The sequence below is a fragment of the Tupaia chinensis genome, unplaced genomic scaffold, assembly GCF_000334495.1.
Source record: "Tupaia chinensis unplaced genomic scaffold, TupChi_1.0 Scaffold145659_1, whole genome shotgun sequence".
Taxonomy (NCBI): Eukaryota; Metazoa; Chordata; class Mammalia; order Scandentia; family Tupaiidae; genus Tupaia; species Tupaia belangeri.
The window spans coordinates 2,276,669-2,293,900 of record NW_006205516.1 but is presented as its reverse complement, the minus strand read 5'-3'; the positions used below and the strand labels follow the sequence as shown (position 1 = coordinate 2,293,900).

General features: G+C 35.2%; 1 protein-coding gene across 6 annotated transcripts in view; it reads right to left on the bottom strand.

Moving 5' to 3' along the window:
* The window catches only part of KLHL13 (kelch like family member 13), a 137,024-nt gene that overhangs the window by 76,819 nt on the left and 42,973 nt on the right, over nucleotides 1–17,232 (bottom strand). The window contains exons 1-2 of one of the 6 annotated variants that reach the window (XM_006168272.2): nucleotides 13,832–13,909; nucleotides 12,081–12,146 (exon numbers count right to left, since the gene is read on the bottom strand). The exons of 3 other annotated variants lie outside the window; for them this stretch is intronic. In XM_006168272.2, coding sequence (XP_006168334.1) covers nucleotides 12,081–12,146; nucleotides 13,832–13,872 — 107 coding nt within the window. In that variant the 5' untranslated portion in view covers nucleotides 13,873–13,909. Of the gene's footprint in view, nucleotides 1–913; nucleotides 1,027–1,518; nucleotides 1,917–12,080; nucleotides 12,147–13,831; nucleotides 13,910–17,232 lie in introns of those variants that run through there. 2 more of the 6 variants (XM_006168273.2, XM_027768173.1) reach the window with 2 other exon arrangements.

The window sequence follows — 17,232 nt, the reverse complement described above, 5'->3', positions numbered from 1 at the left end:
GAAAAATATTTTAAAGAACACACATTTAAAATATTCCTACTGAAATGCTTTCCTTCTACTAATATTTAAAAAAAGAAAGTCAAGCTTCCTTCCTTTACTCCTTTCTCTACAAAAAAAGAATCACAAACAATATTTTAAATAACCTTTTATTCTATCTTTTGGATTTTGTTTTTAAAGTAATGCTTTTGAATTATAAAAAATATAAACTTACAAAAATTCTCAAAAATTTTGGGAAGACAACCCAGTGCATTTTAGTATGTATGTACTTAAAATATATTTCTAAAACAGACATTTGTAGAATATTCTTTCCAACCCCCTATATATAAATTACTGTTCATAGAAGTATAAAGCACACTAATTGAAACTTCTGTTTCAGAACTTAAATGATAAAACAGAAAAAGATGCAATATCAAATTTATTAATATTCACACACAAGTATAATTCTTGATTAAAAGACTCATTTTCTAATCAATGTATTATCTCTGAATGTTTCAAAAATCATCAAAAAATAGGATGGAAGATATTTCCATATTTAACACACCACGACCAATCATCAGTTTTTTATGCCTTTTACAAAGAAGTCATCAGAAGTGTTTTAGATAATATAAAAATTCAACAAAATCCAACCCATGTTAAAGATTAAAGTTTATGCTTATGAGATTCCTTGGCTATACCTTTGTGCTTTCATATTAACAGATTACCATTAAGCACTTTAAATGAACATCAACATAAACTCTAGGAAAACAAAACAATGGTAAAATGTGGACATACCAACATCTTTAAAGGTAAGCAAGCTCTAGCTTTTTAATCTGGTGGGTTTTTGGATGTTGTTGTTTGGGGTTTTCCCCCATTTTGCCACAAGGTAGATTCATGAATGAAATCCCACTTTAATATCCTATTTTCTCTCACTTACATGTATGCTGGAGAAAGTGGAGTTGACCTGGATGTTTTAAGCACAGGAACTGGGAATTTCCAGATAGCAGGAGAGCTCGTTTTCCATTTCAATGGCATGTTGTCACCACGGTACTACAATAACAGTAAACAGCGTTTCCATAACAGACTATGAACTAGGACTTCCATTCCACACTGTACTGACATAGCAGTGGCTGCCGCGGAGAACAAGCAAACAATTCTGCCAGTGCCCTTAAACCGATGCTTCCAATCTGTAAAATAGGGCTGCAAGGTACCTCCTTTAAATTCTCCTGTCCCCTAAAGCAATATGATGATTCTATCGTTCCAACTCCACAATAGTGCCACCTCGTTAGGAAAGCGTTGACTGCAGTATATTTTTTAAGACTGCACTGTGCATACCACACAATGCAGTTTTATTTAATAAAAGCAGCTAAGGTTTTTTTTTTGTTTTTTTGTTTTTTTTGTTTTTTAAGCTTGCAATACCATTGTTCTACCTTAACAGGGATACTGCAGCACTGTACTATTCTGCACCTATTAACCTGATTTCTGACCAATAGTAGCAGGAAAAAAAATAGATGGGTTTCATATGAAAATGAAACAACATACCTACTCAGAATACACTTGTCATCCTCTGAACATTCTTCTTTTGAGCTGCAACAATACAAATGGGATATAAACCTCAGCATAGCCTTAGGCCACAGCTAATAGAGATCAGTGACTAAATTCGGCAGCCTGCTTTCCTCCTGTGCGAGCTCTGGCCACACAATACAAGAATGCCATTATGGGAAAAGCCCGTTTAAAAAAATGCCAGTCCCTCTGTTTTCCAGTAAGAAGAAGGCAAAATTTAAGAACAAATATAAACTGCTGCAGAACTCTGCATGTTCTTCTAGTAGCTTCTGATTCAAGTTGCTCTCCTTTCCCTATTCTTATTTCCAAGCCGGGATGAGCAAAATCTCATACATTTACAACATGCTGTGGTAACACGAATATCACTCTGTCTTCTGCAGCCGAGAAGTACAGAGTAGCGTGCTCTTAATAGCAGTCCTCGGAGGGACGCTATCAACAATCTAATTCAACGCTGCCCTCCCCTTCTTCTCTCCCCCTTTCTCCTCCCGTTCTCCCCCCTCACTCCTCCCCCCAACAACAGCTCACAATTGCCTAGAGGAAAGAGCAACGCTGCTGGCCAAGCAGGTGTCCAGCAGGGACCACTCCAAAGCCCAGCAGCGGGTCCAGTAACCTCTAGGGATTAGCGATTGTCAAGAAGGTTCAAAATTTCAAACTGCTGTCAAAGGCAGCTTGAGGTATTTTATGAAAGCAATGGCACATAAAGGGTTCATCTATATTGTTAAAAATATTGCCAGAAAACAGTATTGTAAACGCCCTGAAAGTGACTAGATGCTTTAAGTATCTGTTAAAAGCATCACTACCACCACCACTGACAACAAAGAAACTCGCCAATTTTCTCACAATTCTGAAAAGTGAAAATAGGTTAAACTAATGTGCTGAACTCTATTTACAGGCTGAAGACTTTTACTTCTGATGTAGGCAAGTAACCAGCACTAAACATCTACCTTCATAGCACCCTCCTGCTTCTACCTAAAAACAGAATTATCTGCCTCCATCGATGCGAGTTCAGTAAAGGCAGACCACCATTGACACAAAAGCCACTACCTTTTAAGAAAAATCACTGCAGTGACAAAGAGCTCATTTCTACTTCTAACTCTATATCCAAACAATAAATGTGCGCTTCAAACTTAAATGGTTGGTTTTCAGATACTTTCCAAATTATTTCTAGTTTTTAAAAGATTGAGATTTTAGTCCCATGACAGGATTTTTTATTTGTATTTTAAAAGCATAAATAAATGTTTCTATAGTAAGAAACTACTTTCAAAAACTCCAAAATACACAATTTAAAATACCAGAAATACAGTATGAAATAAACTAAGATAATCACAAATCTCTTCCTTTTAAGATACAGATAAACATTGAGGCAAAGAGATAAACCAGTATTTTCCCATGAAACACAAAGAGATTTGTCTATGCAATACACACACACACACACATACACACATACACACATACACACATACACACACACACACACACACACACACACAGATGGAGAGAGAAAGCTTATTTTGTAAGCTTATAAACTTTGGAACTGTTAACTCCATGTCAGCCATGACTACATCGCATCGAATTGTTATTCAATTCTATCATAGACAAACACCCCAAACAACCCAGTCAAGCAACTTTAATCCTTTAAAATTAAAAATATTTAAAACTCCTTTCAGTACCCACATACAAAACTGTGTCATAGAAACCTGCAAGGGGATCAAATAAAGGAATATTTATCAATGTCTTTGTGGCCAAAAGGTATAGAAAAGGTTAATAACAGTGCTACTGACACAAATAAACTGCAGACAATATTTGACACAAGAATACTTTGTGTAATAAATTTATGGAGCAAAATGGTCACAGATATAATCAGCAATGACAACTTGTTTGAAACCCTAAGAAGGGAAAATACATACATACATATGGACACATAAAGAAAGACACACACACACACACACACACACACACACACACACATCAAGTTTGGAATGACTCATTCCAGAATGAGTTTCAAACAATTTTTCAAAACCACCCCTGATATATATTTAAAAATATAAAATGGCTTTATATTAGCTATATGTAGTAAGAAAATGTTTTAGAAAGGAGATTCAACACTTTCCAACTTAAAAAAATTCACAAAACAATTATTATAAATGTGACTGTACTTCTGAGAACAAAGACCTCAAAACGTGTATGAAAACATGGCAATAAAGAACTTTCGGCAGTTTATTTTTCTACAGCTTTTTCCTAATTAATAAGTGGAAAATAGGGTTAAGGTAGAGTTTTCTATACTTCCAAGAAGTTTAACTCCCACAAACAGGCGAAGAGTACCTTATTATAAATGTGCTGAAGTTATAGTTCTGTGAGCAATCAACTGATTCTAAAATATAAAAAAACACCCAGTACCATTAATCTCCCATGCCAATTTTTACTCTAGATTCCTCATAGATGATGTTTAATATTAGTTTTCTGTGGCACTCCAATCATTTTAATATTTGCTCAAAGTGAAAATAGATTAGGACTGCTTTTCTCTACACCACTCTTGGTACATTTTTAGTCCCCAAACCCTAAAAGCATTATATCTGATAGTGAATATTTATCTATATTCAGTACTTACTTTTCCTCTAATAAACTGCAAAGTCATATGTAATTATGTCTCATAAGCAAACAACTACTGTGCCAAAGTCTTCAAAAATAATTCTTTTAAGAATAAATATGATATATGAACTATACTTTATACTACCAATTTGCTTAACAACACTATTCCTCATACATCATTTAGAAATAAATTTCAACTAGGTAAAAATAAACCCTAAATACAAATGAGCAAAATTCAAAATAATCAGATTTTACTGCCCTGATAGAGACTCCAGTAGCAACTGTGTAGAATATTTATAATTACCATTACATTCCAGAGCTGAAAAAAAAATGCAACTACACGATGAAAGAATGAAAAGGATTAAACATGTATCTTAAATATAATTTTATACAGGCTCAGTGTTCAATATTTTATTATTTAGACTGGTAAATGTCAAAACCTTTACAGACCACTTGGTTTCTCTTAGTGACAACTGCATAGAACAGGATAGAAAGCATACACAAACACTCTTAGCATTTTAGGAACAGTAACTAATCACTTGAAAATACCTAGGAAATGTGTATTTCAGAAATGAAATAAACAAAGGACAAAGATGGGTCTCGGCCAAGGCCACAAGAAAAGTCATTCTTGGCCAAATTTTGCAACACAGAATTCCCTAGCTCCCAAAGTAGAAAAAGATTTTTCAAAGCTTTTAGAACTCTTATAAATCATGTTGCTTATAGATGGAAAAAAAAAAGAAGAGCAGAGAAATTCACATGTCTAATGTCATGTTGCTAGCTAGCAGCAGAACTGGAACTAGAAACTAAGTCTCAATTACCCAGTCCAGGACTCCTTGTCTAGAATTCTTACTGCCCTCCTTCTCAAAGAAGCCATACTATAAGATGTATGTTTCTACAAATGTCTAAATTTATCCTCGAGAAACAAGGGCTATGAACAGATAGTTACTTCTTCAATTACATGTACACTGAAAGGCAGAAGCGGGAGAGAAACACAAAAAATGCAAAAAGTGTTTATAAAGAACCACTTCCAAAATCTTATTTCCAGAAGGTATTTTCAAATGATTAGTGAGAAAAAGGTAAGCACAACTTAAGCCAGTCATAGTATAGGAGAAAAGTGAAACATATAGCTAATAGTCTGACTTGGTTTTTGGGGTTTTTTTGGAGAGATTTTCGCTATAGGACGCGTGCGCTCACCAGACAGACAGAGAGAGACATAGAGACAGAAAGCGAGAAATCACCCCCCAGTGGGGATGGCCACGCCGCAATCCCTTCTCCTCCATTCTCCTCTCGGGATCTTGGGCACGCACGCACACGCGCCCGGCGTGAGTTTTAAGCCACCGGGTCCGGGACACCGACCGCGGTCGACTACGTGGGAGTCCAGCGACATAGCCATTACACTAACTGCTGGTTCCCTAGTCTGACTTGGTTTTAACGTAAACGTCCCTGGATAACGTTACAGTAAAATTAAATGGCCAAACAGTGGCTTGGCAGTAAAATAACTGGACCCACAGAGGAAGGTCCCAGTTTGCATCTGGAGTCTCCCTGTACACAACGGGCACAAGCACATGCCAACAATCCAGACTAGGTAAATGTGGATAGTGGCATGAAGACCCTGTTGGGGAAGCCTCCCCTCCAGCCCTCTCTCCCCACCTTTGGGTGAAATAAACTTTTAAAACTTTAATTTACTGACTGAGTGCTACAGTTTGTCACCAGTAGCACGTCACCAAATAAAATGACAATATATTTTCAATTTTTCTTTCTCTTTTCACTTATTTCTCTATGATCTGACCTAGCATTTTCTTTCAAGTTTTGGTTAATCCAAAGGGGTAGATACAGCTAAAGACTAATAACATTATCCATAGTTTGTATGAACAAGCACTGTGTAATCTCTTAAGTCCTGACAATGTCTCTTCAGACTAATCTCAAGTATCAATGTTATTTTCATTTCTCAGACAAGATTGCAAATCATGCCAAACTGTATGCTCTGTTTATGTTCTACCAATCAGTAAAAGTACTTGGAGAACAACCAAGTAGGACTGTTAAACCTTTTGAAGCAATAAAAAATTCCAAACAACGAAGCAAAATTCTTAATGCATTAAAGGCTCCTTTCTATAGGAAATAGAGCTGTTCACATATATGGTTATATACATTTGTTCATGTTGTATATATGCGTATTTTATAAATGTTTATAACTATATATGTGTATGTATCTCCTTTCTTTCAGGAAACTGAATAACAAATACATTAACTATTTCTTACTATTGGGTCTTCGGAAAAGTCATGATGCATTTTTGCAGAGAAAAATATGTCATGACTTTTCCGACCCAACAGGTACTCAGATGTGTGGCCTAGCTATAACCAAAATGGAATATTCATCCAGATGTTTCTCAAAGACAGCTACATTGCAAAATTTCAATATTGGAAAGTTCCTTAACATAACTGTGTGGATCCTTATAGTCCCACTTAGGATCTACGAAGACACAGACTATTACAGTTATGACTATGCTTTGGATTGATATATTGGGTTATCAGGAAACTCATGACACTTTTTTTTTCCCACATAGAAACATGTATAAAAATATGTCATGACTTTTCCAACAAGCCAATAGTACCTCTGTGTTCCATAATGCAAATAAATGAAAAGACACAATTGCTGTGCAGATACATACTCGTGTACATGCACAGAGAATTTCTCATGCTTCAATGGCATCTTTAATATTTCTATAGCATAGGAAGGATACTGAGTTTGGCAGGGAAAGGAAAGCAGTATGAGGAGCTGGTATGCTAAAAATGCAGAAAACACCAGGTAAGGGCACCAAAGGAAAAGACAGTAGGGGCAAGGAACATAATGACTGGCTAGAAGGGGAATGGAAAGCCAAAATGATTGCGATTATTTATGTCATAAAGTTTGCAGTTGGGGGCCAGATGAAAGAGGTTGTGGGAGTAAGATAAGAGTTGGTTTGGGTAGACAAAAATATAGAGAGACTAAACAGAGAACAAAGATCCAGTTGTTGGGGACCTAATGACCCACATGTCCTAACTACCCTTACTTTCTCACTAAAGCTGAAGAAAGAAATAATACTGAATGGGAAATTTAGAAGTTCTTGCATTTCCTTCTTTTTGTTTTCTGGTAGTGTTTATATTCTTTTTTTTTTTTTAAAGAGCGATTTTTGCCATAGGGCCCATGCACTCGCCAGAGAAAGAGACAGAAAGAAATCACCCCCCAAAGGGGATGGCCACGCCACAATCCTTTCTTTTCTCCTCGAATCTTGGGCACATACGCACTGAGTTTTAAGTCACCAGGTCTGGGACTGGAACCGTGACTGACCACATGAGAGTCCAGCGACATAAGCATTATGCCATCTGTTGGACCCATATATTCTTTACAGACTTCTTTCCTACCTTTGAGTGCTCCGAAGTATTCCAATCTGATAAAAAATGTTTTAAACTCCAAACCAGAGTGTTTGTGTGTGTTAGAGATGGTGGAATTAGAAATCAAATATCATTAAATATATGCTATGTACATAACCTGATTTTTCATTGCATTTCTAAATTGTTTGGAAAAGCAATATAGAGACAAAGAGGTATAATATATCGAGTATTCCAATAAGAGGCCATGCTGTCACCACACCCTGTGCCATAGCCATGTTACTTCATCTGCCCAAAATGGCATCCCCAATTCCTGCTCATCCTGCAAGAAGAATCTCCGACTTTTTTACTTTTCCTGAACTCTAGAAAAAGATTCAAGAAGTACCCGTTAAGTAAACTGAAAGTGAAGCTTATATGCAATGGGATGATTAAATCAGAATTATACGTTGAAGCCAGAATACATCCTGGATGGTTTTTGAAGTACTATTGTACTAAAGTAAATCTGGTATTACTAAAAGCATGATTTAAGTAAGAAGAATATTTATCACTTAATTTGATCATTTTAGTCTACAAAGTTCTTAGGATGAAAACATATATATACATTACCTTGTTAAAAACAGATATATGTTGCATAAAATCATTCAGAATACTTATATTCTTAAATAAAATAAATTGCTCTAATGAAAAAGACCTGTCGGTTCTTATCTCAGATAATGAACATTTGTCTGTTTAGTTATCTCTCAGGAATTTTTAAGTTAAATTACTATGGGTAAAGAAATTAAACCCTCTAGTTTATCAAAATAAAAACCACTTAAAAACGTACAGCAAAACTGAAAGAACAGTTCAGAGCATGACTGTACTGAATTAAAAGGAAAATTGATACAAAGATTTTCAAATAACTCATGAATTTGTTTTAATTTTGGTAGCATCAAATGCAGCACCGAGACTACCAAAGTTGCATGAAGACAAAATAAACAATACCATACAGTCTTCATATTTGTATATTTTGGTGTAAGTAAAAAATTTCTAATACTCTTTATTTATCATTGCAAAAGTTTTTAGTACCAAACCACATACCAGATCTCAAAAGGCATGCCAGTTAGAGAATTCAACATTTATAATATTCTCTATTATTTGGCGAATACCTAGACTTTTATAAAAATGAGTCCCAGTTTTCTTTAACATTTCATTTCAAATTAATTAAATAATTTTACTACCATGAAATTGTCTATTTATGTAGAAAGTTATTATAACATTCACATACACACCATAAATGTTATAGCTAAAAATGAGGTTAGAAGAATACCTACCTGGATATTCAGTCTCTTCCTCTCCCTCACTATTTACAAATCTTGGTTATAAACATCATAGACTAATCACAAAAATGTTTTGCTAGCCAGCAGTAAACAAATTCATGTAAAACTCATTCTAAATACTCATTAAGAATACGCAATACTAGGCAAATTTTCCATAAATGCCTTTATATTTTATTGCTTTTTTTAAAACCAATTCCCAAGCCTAATCATGAAAACTTTAATTTTCCATTTATCCACAGAAACTACTGTTGTCTAAAAGCAAACCGTTTCTGCTGTATAATGAATAAGAAAATCTTATGCTTCAAGAAAAGGCTCCATTTCAAACTTGAGCTTTGTGACCCACTGCCCTAACACAAAACTGAAGTTTGCTTCAGGGCTTTAGCTTAAAGTCACACTATTTGCCTACTATATGCCTATATTTTCAGGACTTCTTCTAGATCCTTTTCACTTTCTAATTTAGACTTTTTCTCTTGGGTGATTTTAAGTTCTACAAGGCAAGTAAAGGGTACAGAAACAGTTATACTGAAAGATGCCAAATATATGATAGTAAGTGAAAATTGGAGAAGCTAGCCAAAAAGTGTGTAATTTAAAACTGCTGCTGCAAACAGCAATTCAATTAAATTCTTATGATGTAAAACATCATTAGCACATGCCATATAAAGTGTTCATGTGTCATGATCTAACTACAGAATTGTTTTGGCATCATGTCTAATTTTATTATTTAAATGCAATGATTATTCTTTGGGGCAAATCATTTTTTTTCCCTTTACCTCATGTTCTATAACTAACTAAATGCAATTTTGGAAAAAACTGAATTCATCCTCTAGGTTGGCCCTAAATTCAGCTACAAGTATTGAAATTTAGGTTTCCTAACTACCTTTCTATCTACTTCAACTTGTAAGTTCAGAACCACTTTGTGCTTTTAAAATCAAATATATATTTTAAACAATCATTTATTTCTCATGGAATTCTGAAGTAACACTTCAGTAACACTTGAGTAAAATACATTTTCTCTTTAGCTAGCATGTATTTATTCATTCATTCCTTATTAGGCTTGATCTAAAAGACACTGCTGAGTTTTGTTTTTTTTGTTGTTTTTTTGTTTGTTTGTTTGTTTGTTTTGCTATAGGGCACATGCTCTTGCCGGAGAAAATGAGAGAAAGGGGGAGAGAGAAAGTGAGAAAGCACCTCCCAGAGGGGATGCCCATGTCCCAATCCTTCTCCATTCTCCTCTCAGGTTATTTGGCACACATGCATAAGCACCTGGGGTGTTTTTTAAGCCACCAGGTCCAGAACTCAAACCATGCAGTTGGCCATGTGGGATCCAGCTGCCTATCTACCATGCCACTGGCTACCCCTAGTTGAGCCTGTTAATGAGTCTTCCACTTAACTTGTACTCTAAAGGGGAGAAGAGGCAGCAAGATTGACCTTAAACTGATGCACTAAATGCCAGGGGGTGGGGTGGAGTGAGAGTGTGAATTCAGTAATCAGGATCATGCTTTTGTATTTGTTAACTAAAAAACACTTGTTTCAGCTGAGGCCTTCTTAGTATATTAGCCATTACTGACAGTGTAAGATAGACTCCTAGAACTTCACAAATACTGAAATCAACTCTCTATGCCTAACCCAAAACCCTAGAGAAAGTGTATGCTGAATTAGTTCAATCATCAATAAGTATTGAGTACTTATGTTTTGCTACATATTTCAAATATACAAAAGAAACTATGTTCTCTGGTCACAAGACACGTACAATCTAATTGGGCAGACTAGATGTTCACATATTAAGCAAGAGGAGCATAAATATATTGCTACAGTAAAGTCTTAACTGTCATGAACTCTGGATAGCCTAGAGTTTGAGATGATTGTCTAAGAATAATTTTAAAATAAAAACAACTGGGAGAGATTAACTATTAAAATATAAATCTTACTTATTTTTCACTTTTTGGTAGAAATTTTTCTGCCTTTTACCTTCTTCATGCCAAAAATGGACACAGGCCTTTTAAAAATACCTCACAGTCACCATAATGTACAGTAGCTATGTAGACACAGCAATGAGTGCAAACAATATGTCATTCCTCACCCTTGCTTGACCATTGTCCCCTACTGTCCTGGTTGATATGCCTTGACATAGAAAGCAAATGTTGCTGAGAAAAAAAAAAAATGGCTTTTTTCTTTACAATGCATATACCAGAGAAAAGTTTCAGACCTTTAAAGCAAATGTTCTCAAATGTCAGTGGACATAAAAATTACCAGGGGTGAATATTTAGGATGTAGATGTCTGAAGGTGGGGCCCAGTACCCTGCATTTAAAACAAGAACTCCAGGGCCAGCAGGTAGCATGGTGGTCAGGGTGCTAGATTCCCACAAGGCTGACCATCATTCAAGTCTCAGACACAGTGGCTTAAAAATCACAACAAATAGAGAAATAAATAAATGTTTAAAAAAGAACACACACACACACACACACACACACACACACACGCTCCGGAAAGTCTACTAAATTTGGAGAAACATTGCTTTAAAGTCAAGGTTGCTAATCCCTGCTCAAGATACCCCTGCTATCGTAAGATTGTGTTTTCTCTCTCAGAAATATCATCATATCAGTACTGGCTGCTCACCAACAGTTGACAAACCAAACTGTCCACAGCCATTATATCTTGCCCTCCCACACTCCAGATCCTTCCAGGCCTGGGAAAGTTGGAAAGCAAGGCCTCTAGTGGGCGGACAGATAGGCATAGAAGCAGATAGACAGACAGATACAAAGTAGAAAATTGTGAGGGATATAATTAGAAAGCAAATGGAGTATAGATTATATTGATTGTACAGTATAGATTAAAAAGTCAAAAACTTGTTTAAAACTTTTTTCCATGAAGGAAGAAGGCAGAAGAGGGCACAGCTAGGCACCTACGGTCCAATCTCAGCTCTGTCACTAATTAGTTTTATGACTCCCAGTGCTCTCTTCTCTCATCTGCAAAATACAGAAAAGGCTACTTTTTCCCCATCCCATAGCAATGCTATGAAAATCAAATGAACTTATGGTTGTGAAAGCACACTGGAAAACGTAAGGCACAATACAATGATGTGTGCCATTTATTTTTTTAACAGCATAACTTCAGTACTTTTTTTCCTTAATAAACACATTACCCTAGACATTTTTGAAACTTTACTTAATAAAGGAATTTATCCTAGTATCTCAGGGTCTTTTATGAAAATGAATTTTCACTAAAAAAAAAAAAATGTAGAGGAAAATGCAGACCCTTGGACATACCCTGAAGTTGATTTTTTGAATATATCCTTGAAATCGGCTTGTTTTAAAGACAATTGCCTCCGTCTCCTGAAAGTGGAGTACAAAAAAATCTGGTTAATGGTGGCTTTATTGTATTTAGTTCAGATTTTTTCAAAGCATAACCTGAAAATATTTTGGCTGTCAATTAATAAACTACATTTATTATGTCCTGAACAGTTAAGACCACACGGAACAATTTAAAACGAGGTAAATTAACTGTTAAAAACCTTTAACTAGAAAATCATAACATTCTATTTGTTTTTAGAAGCTCTCCTAATGTTTCAGAAAGTCAGATAAAGATTGACGTTCACTACATTTATTGGCAACTGATCTAAAAAACTGAAATAGCCACATTTGGACACAAGGAAACACTTTTCCAGTAAACATATACTCAGCTGTTAGAATGCTTTGTCATTTTCTAGCTTTTTAAGCCTAAAGGTCAATTCTTTGCTGATATACTGCCTTGCCATAAAAAACTGAAAGCAAATGACACACATTCCAAGCTTTCAGAGAACAGATGGCTAATGTTCTTCTAGGTTCATTTACTACCAATTTTCTTATTTTCATACGGCTTGTAATTAATGGAAACAGATAAATAGATGTACTGTCTCTTAACTAGAAGATTTGGTTTTTGTAAAGTTCAGTGATATATGTAGCTCCTTTGGGCTAATACAAAAGCAACGTTAGACAGTCATACTTCTGGTACTGCCTCAGGGATGCAGTTTTAAAAATAGACTACTACAGAAGCACTGCAGTATATGCTGTCGACAGCCGATGCTCTTAATATCCAAGTATGCTGGCAGATGTCTGAGGAGTTCTAACACAAAATGCAATTTATTTACATTGATTTCATTTATGTTGTTATTAGCATAGAGAAAGTAAACTTTAGCTTTACCTAATGTTTGCTTCCAAATAAACTGTCTTTTTTTTTTCTGGGTCATCTCACAAGCACTATTACATTATTAAAGTCTTAACTAAATCAAAGTCATAGTCTATTAGTATTTTTTAAGAAAACCTTGATGAAGACCTTATCCCAGATTTTATTTGAAACCTAATGACTTCCTATGAAAAAAGATAGGTGACAAGTATTTTATTTCTTTTTTAGAATGACGAATTGAAAACAGCATCTCCTTAATGACAATACTATTTCAAAGTCTACTTTTAAAATGCTATACACAGAAAGATAATTGTTGGATGATAAAAAAACTGCAATAGGTTAAACTCATGTGTGTCACGTTTTACCATTAAGGTTCACCACGCAAATAACAATTATATTATTTCTTTGCTTAAACTGCATTAAAATATCTTTAAGTACAGCTTATTTTATATTCCTATTAATATTATTCCTTTTCTTTGTGTATTTAAGAAGAATCTGGTGTGCCACCTTCTGGCAACTGAGTGAAATTATGTATTTCTACACAAGTCACTATTCTTTATTTTAACTTTTTAAATATATATGTATATTTCTGAACCTGCATTACATTTAAGCTATATCAAGAAATATATACCACAGTCTGAAGTACAATAAAATTCTCTTAGAGACTGTTTTTAAAAAAATCAAGCTTTACATGCTTCCTATGTTTTTGCATGGATACCAATATGTCTCCTGAATTCTACAATACATATAAAATTGATTTTTGTATACCGCTTCACAGCCACATATGAAAAGAACAGGCTTGCTATTTTAATGAATAAGTAACAGCAGTAAACAAAGGAAAAGGAAGGTCTCTTACCAATAAGCCCATTTTTCTCTTAAGGTTTGAACTCTCATCATTTGTCATGTTCTTGTGGATCCCTCTCTCATCAAATTCTCTGGAGTTTTAAAGTTAAGAGCCGTGATGCACAGCTAGGCTCTGCTACACAGTAGCGCACCCCAGTGCATCTGCCTGGTATAACACGCTAGTTGTAGCTACCAAAAGCAGAAACAGGCTTTGTATTGATATATTCCAAAACCTATGCATTGCATACCTTCCCTTGATAGCAAATTGTAGTGTGTGTGGCTGAACGATTTATATTTCGTATGAACTATTTATATTTCATATTTATATTTTCTATATTTCATATCTAGTTGTATTTGCATCCTTATCAGATATGAAAATGAGAACCACATGAGTCTTGGGCTTAGTTCCAGTAAACTGAACGGGAACAAGTATTCTCCTTTAAAGCAGAGGTGAAGTAAAGCAAATACTAACACCAGGAGGTCTGACTTATGAAAAAACATGTTTATCTGAAGGTAACCTTATTTTTTCAAGGGTCATTGTTCTGTTATTTAACATTTTACCTTAAATCTTTAACTCTTTCCTCTTTCTTACCCACAGTAGCTGGTCATTAAGTCCTCTTTGTTTTTAAATCTTTTTTTTTTTTTTTAGGAACCACCCCTTTACTGCTTTTAAAAAAAATGTGCTCTTTTCATGGGCACATGTGTGTGCATGCACAAAATCCAGAGACAGAGGGGGAGAAGAGACTGCAGCATGGCCATCCCCTACGGGGGTGGGAGGTTCTCTCTCTCTCTCTCTCTCTCTTTCTCTCTTTCATGCACCCCACAACAAAGATTAAAAAAGGAAAGAAATAAACAAGAATAAACAAATGTGCCATTTTTTAAAAAGTGTAACCGGTCTCCCTGTATCTTCTATCTTCAATCTATCAATCATATTGCTTCTGGATCACTTTTAAAATAAAACTACACATGATATAAATTTAGTGTTCAATGAATATATCATTCAACAAATATTTGTTTATGGAATTACCTGCTATGCTAGGTAATATGGATATAAAGGTGAACAAGACAAAATTCCTTGCTCTCAGGAATCTCTTAGTTGAGCGAGGGAAGTAAACGTGTACTGTGACAACACACAATATGGTATAAAAATTTCATTACTATATACCCAAGATTCTACAGTAGCAGAGGAACAACAAAAATCTTACTACAACTGAGGCTGCAAAATGAGGCACTCACCAGGTTGACTCAAAGAAAAAGCCTGTGCAGACATTCAGAGATTTGAGGGCATACAACCTCTTGGGAGGGTCAGCAAAGTCTTCAATGTGACTAGGAAGAGTTCAATACGACTGTGAAGAGGGTATATAGTGTAGAGTGAAGTGGTTTTTAAGAAATGCAGAGCCCACATCACAGAAGACTGTGCATATCAGGAAGAAGCTTTGGGCTCTATCTTGTGGCTATGAGAAAACATCTGCTGAATGAGTGAATCAGTTGAAGAATCAATCGAGCAACTAAGCCAGCACTAAGAAAGAACTCACTACATGCTGATGAACCGACTACTCTTCCAGCTGACTGTTGTAATACTCCCTTAATCCCAACTTTCTGTTCTCTATCTCACAAGCTTGTATAGTTTTTTCTCACCTTTGCTCCAGAGGTTCTCTTCTAAATTCAAATCATCCTTTCTGATTCTGCTCAAATTCCATTATTTGCTGCAATGTCTTTCATAGTTATTTGAGACTATGTCTTTGTTTTTGTTCTTAATCTTCCCCAGTCACAGGGACCACTCATCTCCCTTAATGTTTAGTGCTCAATGTCCAAGAAATCTTTTTGATCCTTTGTCCATAAAGTGAAAAGAGATGGTGAGAAAATGAGGCTTAGGCAAAGGTCAGAGCCTGAGGGTAAGTGAGCCCAAGAAAGTCCACCTTCCGAGACTTCATTGCACATACTAGTCTTAGTGACTTCCTTCCCCACACCCAAACCTGAAGAGGAAAACATATGAATTGTGAAGAAAGCTAGACCTGTGTTCAGCAACAACTCTACCTTACTATGTGACATTGCTGGCTGTAAAAATCACAGCTCTGATCCAAAATTTCTGGAGAATTGATTAAAAAGATTTCAATAAAATAGTTGAATGATGGATCAGTGACTTTTGGAAAAAGCAGAGCTGTAAGTGGAGGGTAACTGTGATTATTTTTATGACTAGAGATAAACCAAGAGAATTCACCTGAAAATTATACAATAAATAAAAGGAATTAATGAAGACTACAAAAAGAAACGGGAGAGTAGAGGTAAGAGATTGGATCTCCAGTTTGGAATTTCTGAGGACAGGCTATTAAGGGACAAAATCTAAGAGTAAGAAGGTGGTGTTTTTTAAAAAATAAAGGTTAGTACTGTTAGTTGGGCAATTAATCTAGGACAAGAAACTATATCAGAGGCACATCTCTCTGGGCGTAAATGCTTAGCATTCTCACCACATGTCATCATTATGCTCAGTGTCAAATATTCAGTGAGTACTCAAGCTTTCCTTGATTTTGGCATTTGCCATTCAAGTTTTTTTTCATACTTTTTATGCATGCACAACCTTTGATTTATACAATGATGCAAAACTCATGGTGCTTTCATCTACATAGACAATAAAATCTTTTCATCTTCATCAACTGTTTTGTATTTAAGTGGGCTAAGGGTATTCTGCCAATAATTTCAAAAAGTAGTTAAGAATACCTAAAAATACTCTCTCAATGACTTAAAAATTTCCCAGATAAAAGCTATCTACACCTTTGTTCATTTTTATTGAGTGCAAAAACTAATCAGTTTTTTCCCCCACTAACTTGTAAGAAAAAATTATTCAAATGCAGAAAAAATAGACAATTTGGTTTTGGAAATGTGTAGCATTTTTCCAAATAATATTCAGAAAAAGGAAATATTTAGTGAGACATAAAAATCATTTAACCTACTAGATCTTCCAAAATAATCTTTTTTAAACTATGTATCAATGGTACCATAGACTTTCAAACAAAGAGCAAATATGCCAGAACATCTCAATTAGTTTTGTGGAAAACAGACCAATTGCCAGAAAATTTCCTTTGGGCTTGGGCAGAAAAAAAAAAAAACAGTTTTATATTATATTTTGATTAGAATAGGCATTTTACCCAAATTCACATAAATAGTTCACCTCAAAATTTTCAAAGAAGAAAAAAAGGGGAGAAAGCTACCTTTTGGAAGTCCACAGGTGTCACATAATATTAGTGATTGTAATGACAGGATATACATTAGTCAAGTGTAAGTAGTACACTTACATTCCATCTCAAATTCTATCATATCATCCCATGAACACCAGTACTCTTCCCCTTACTTCTGGTGTACGTAAGATGGCTTGGAGCAGGATGAGTTAAGTGGTTTAGTCAGTTTTCTGTCCTG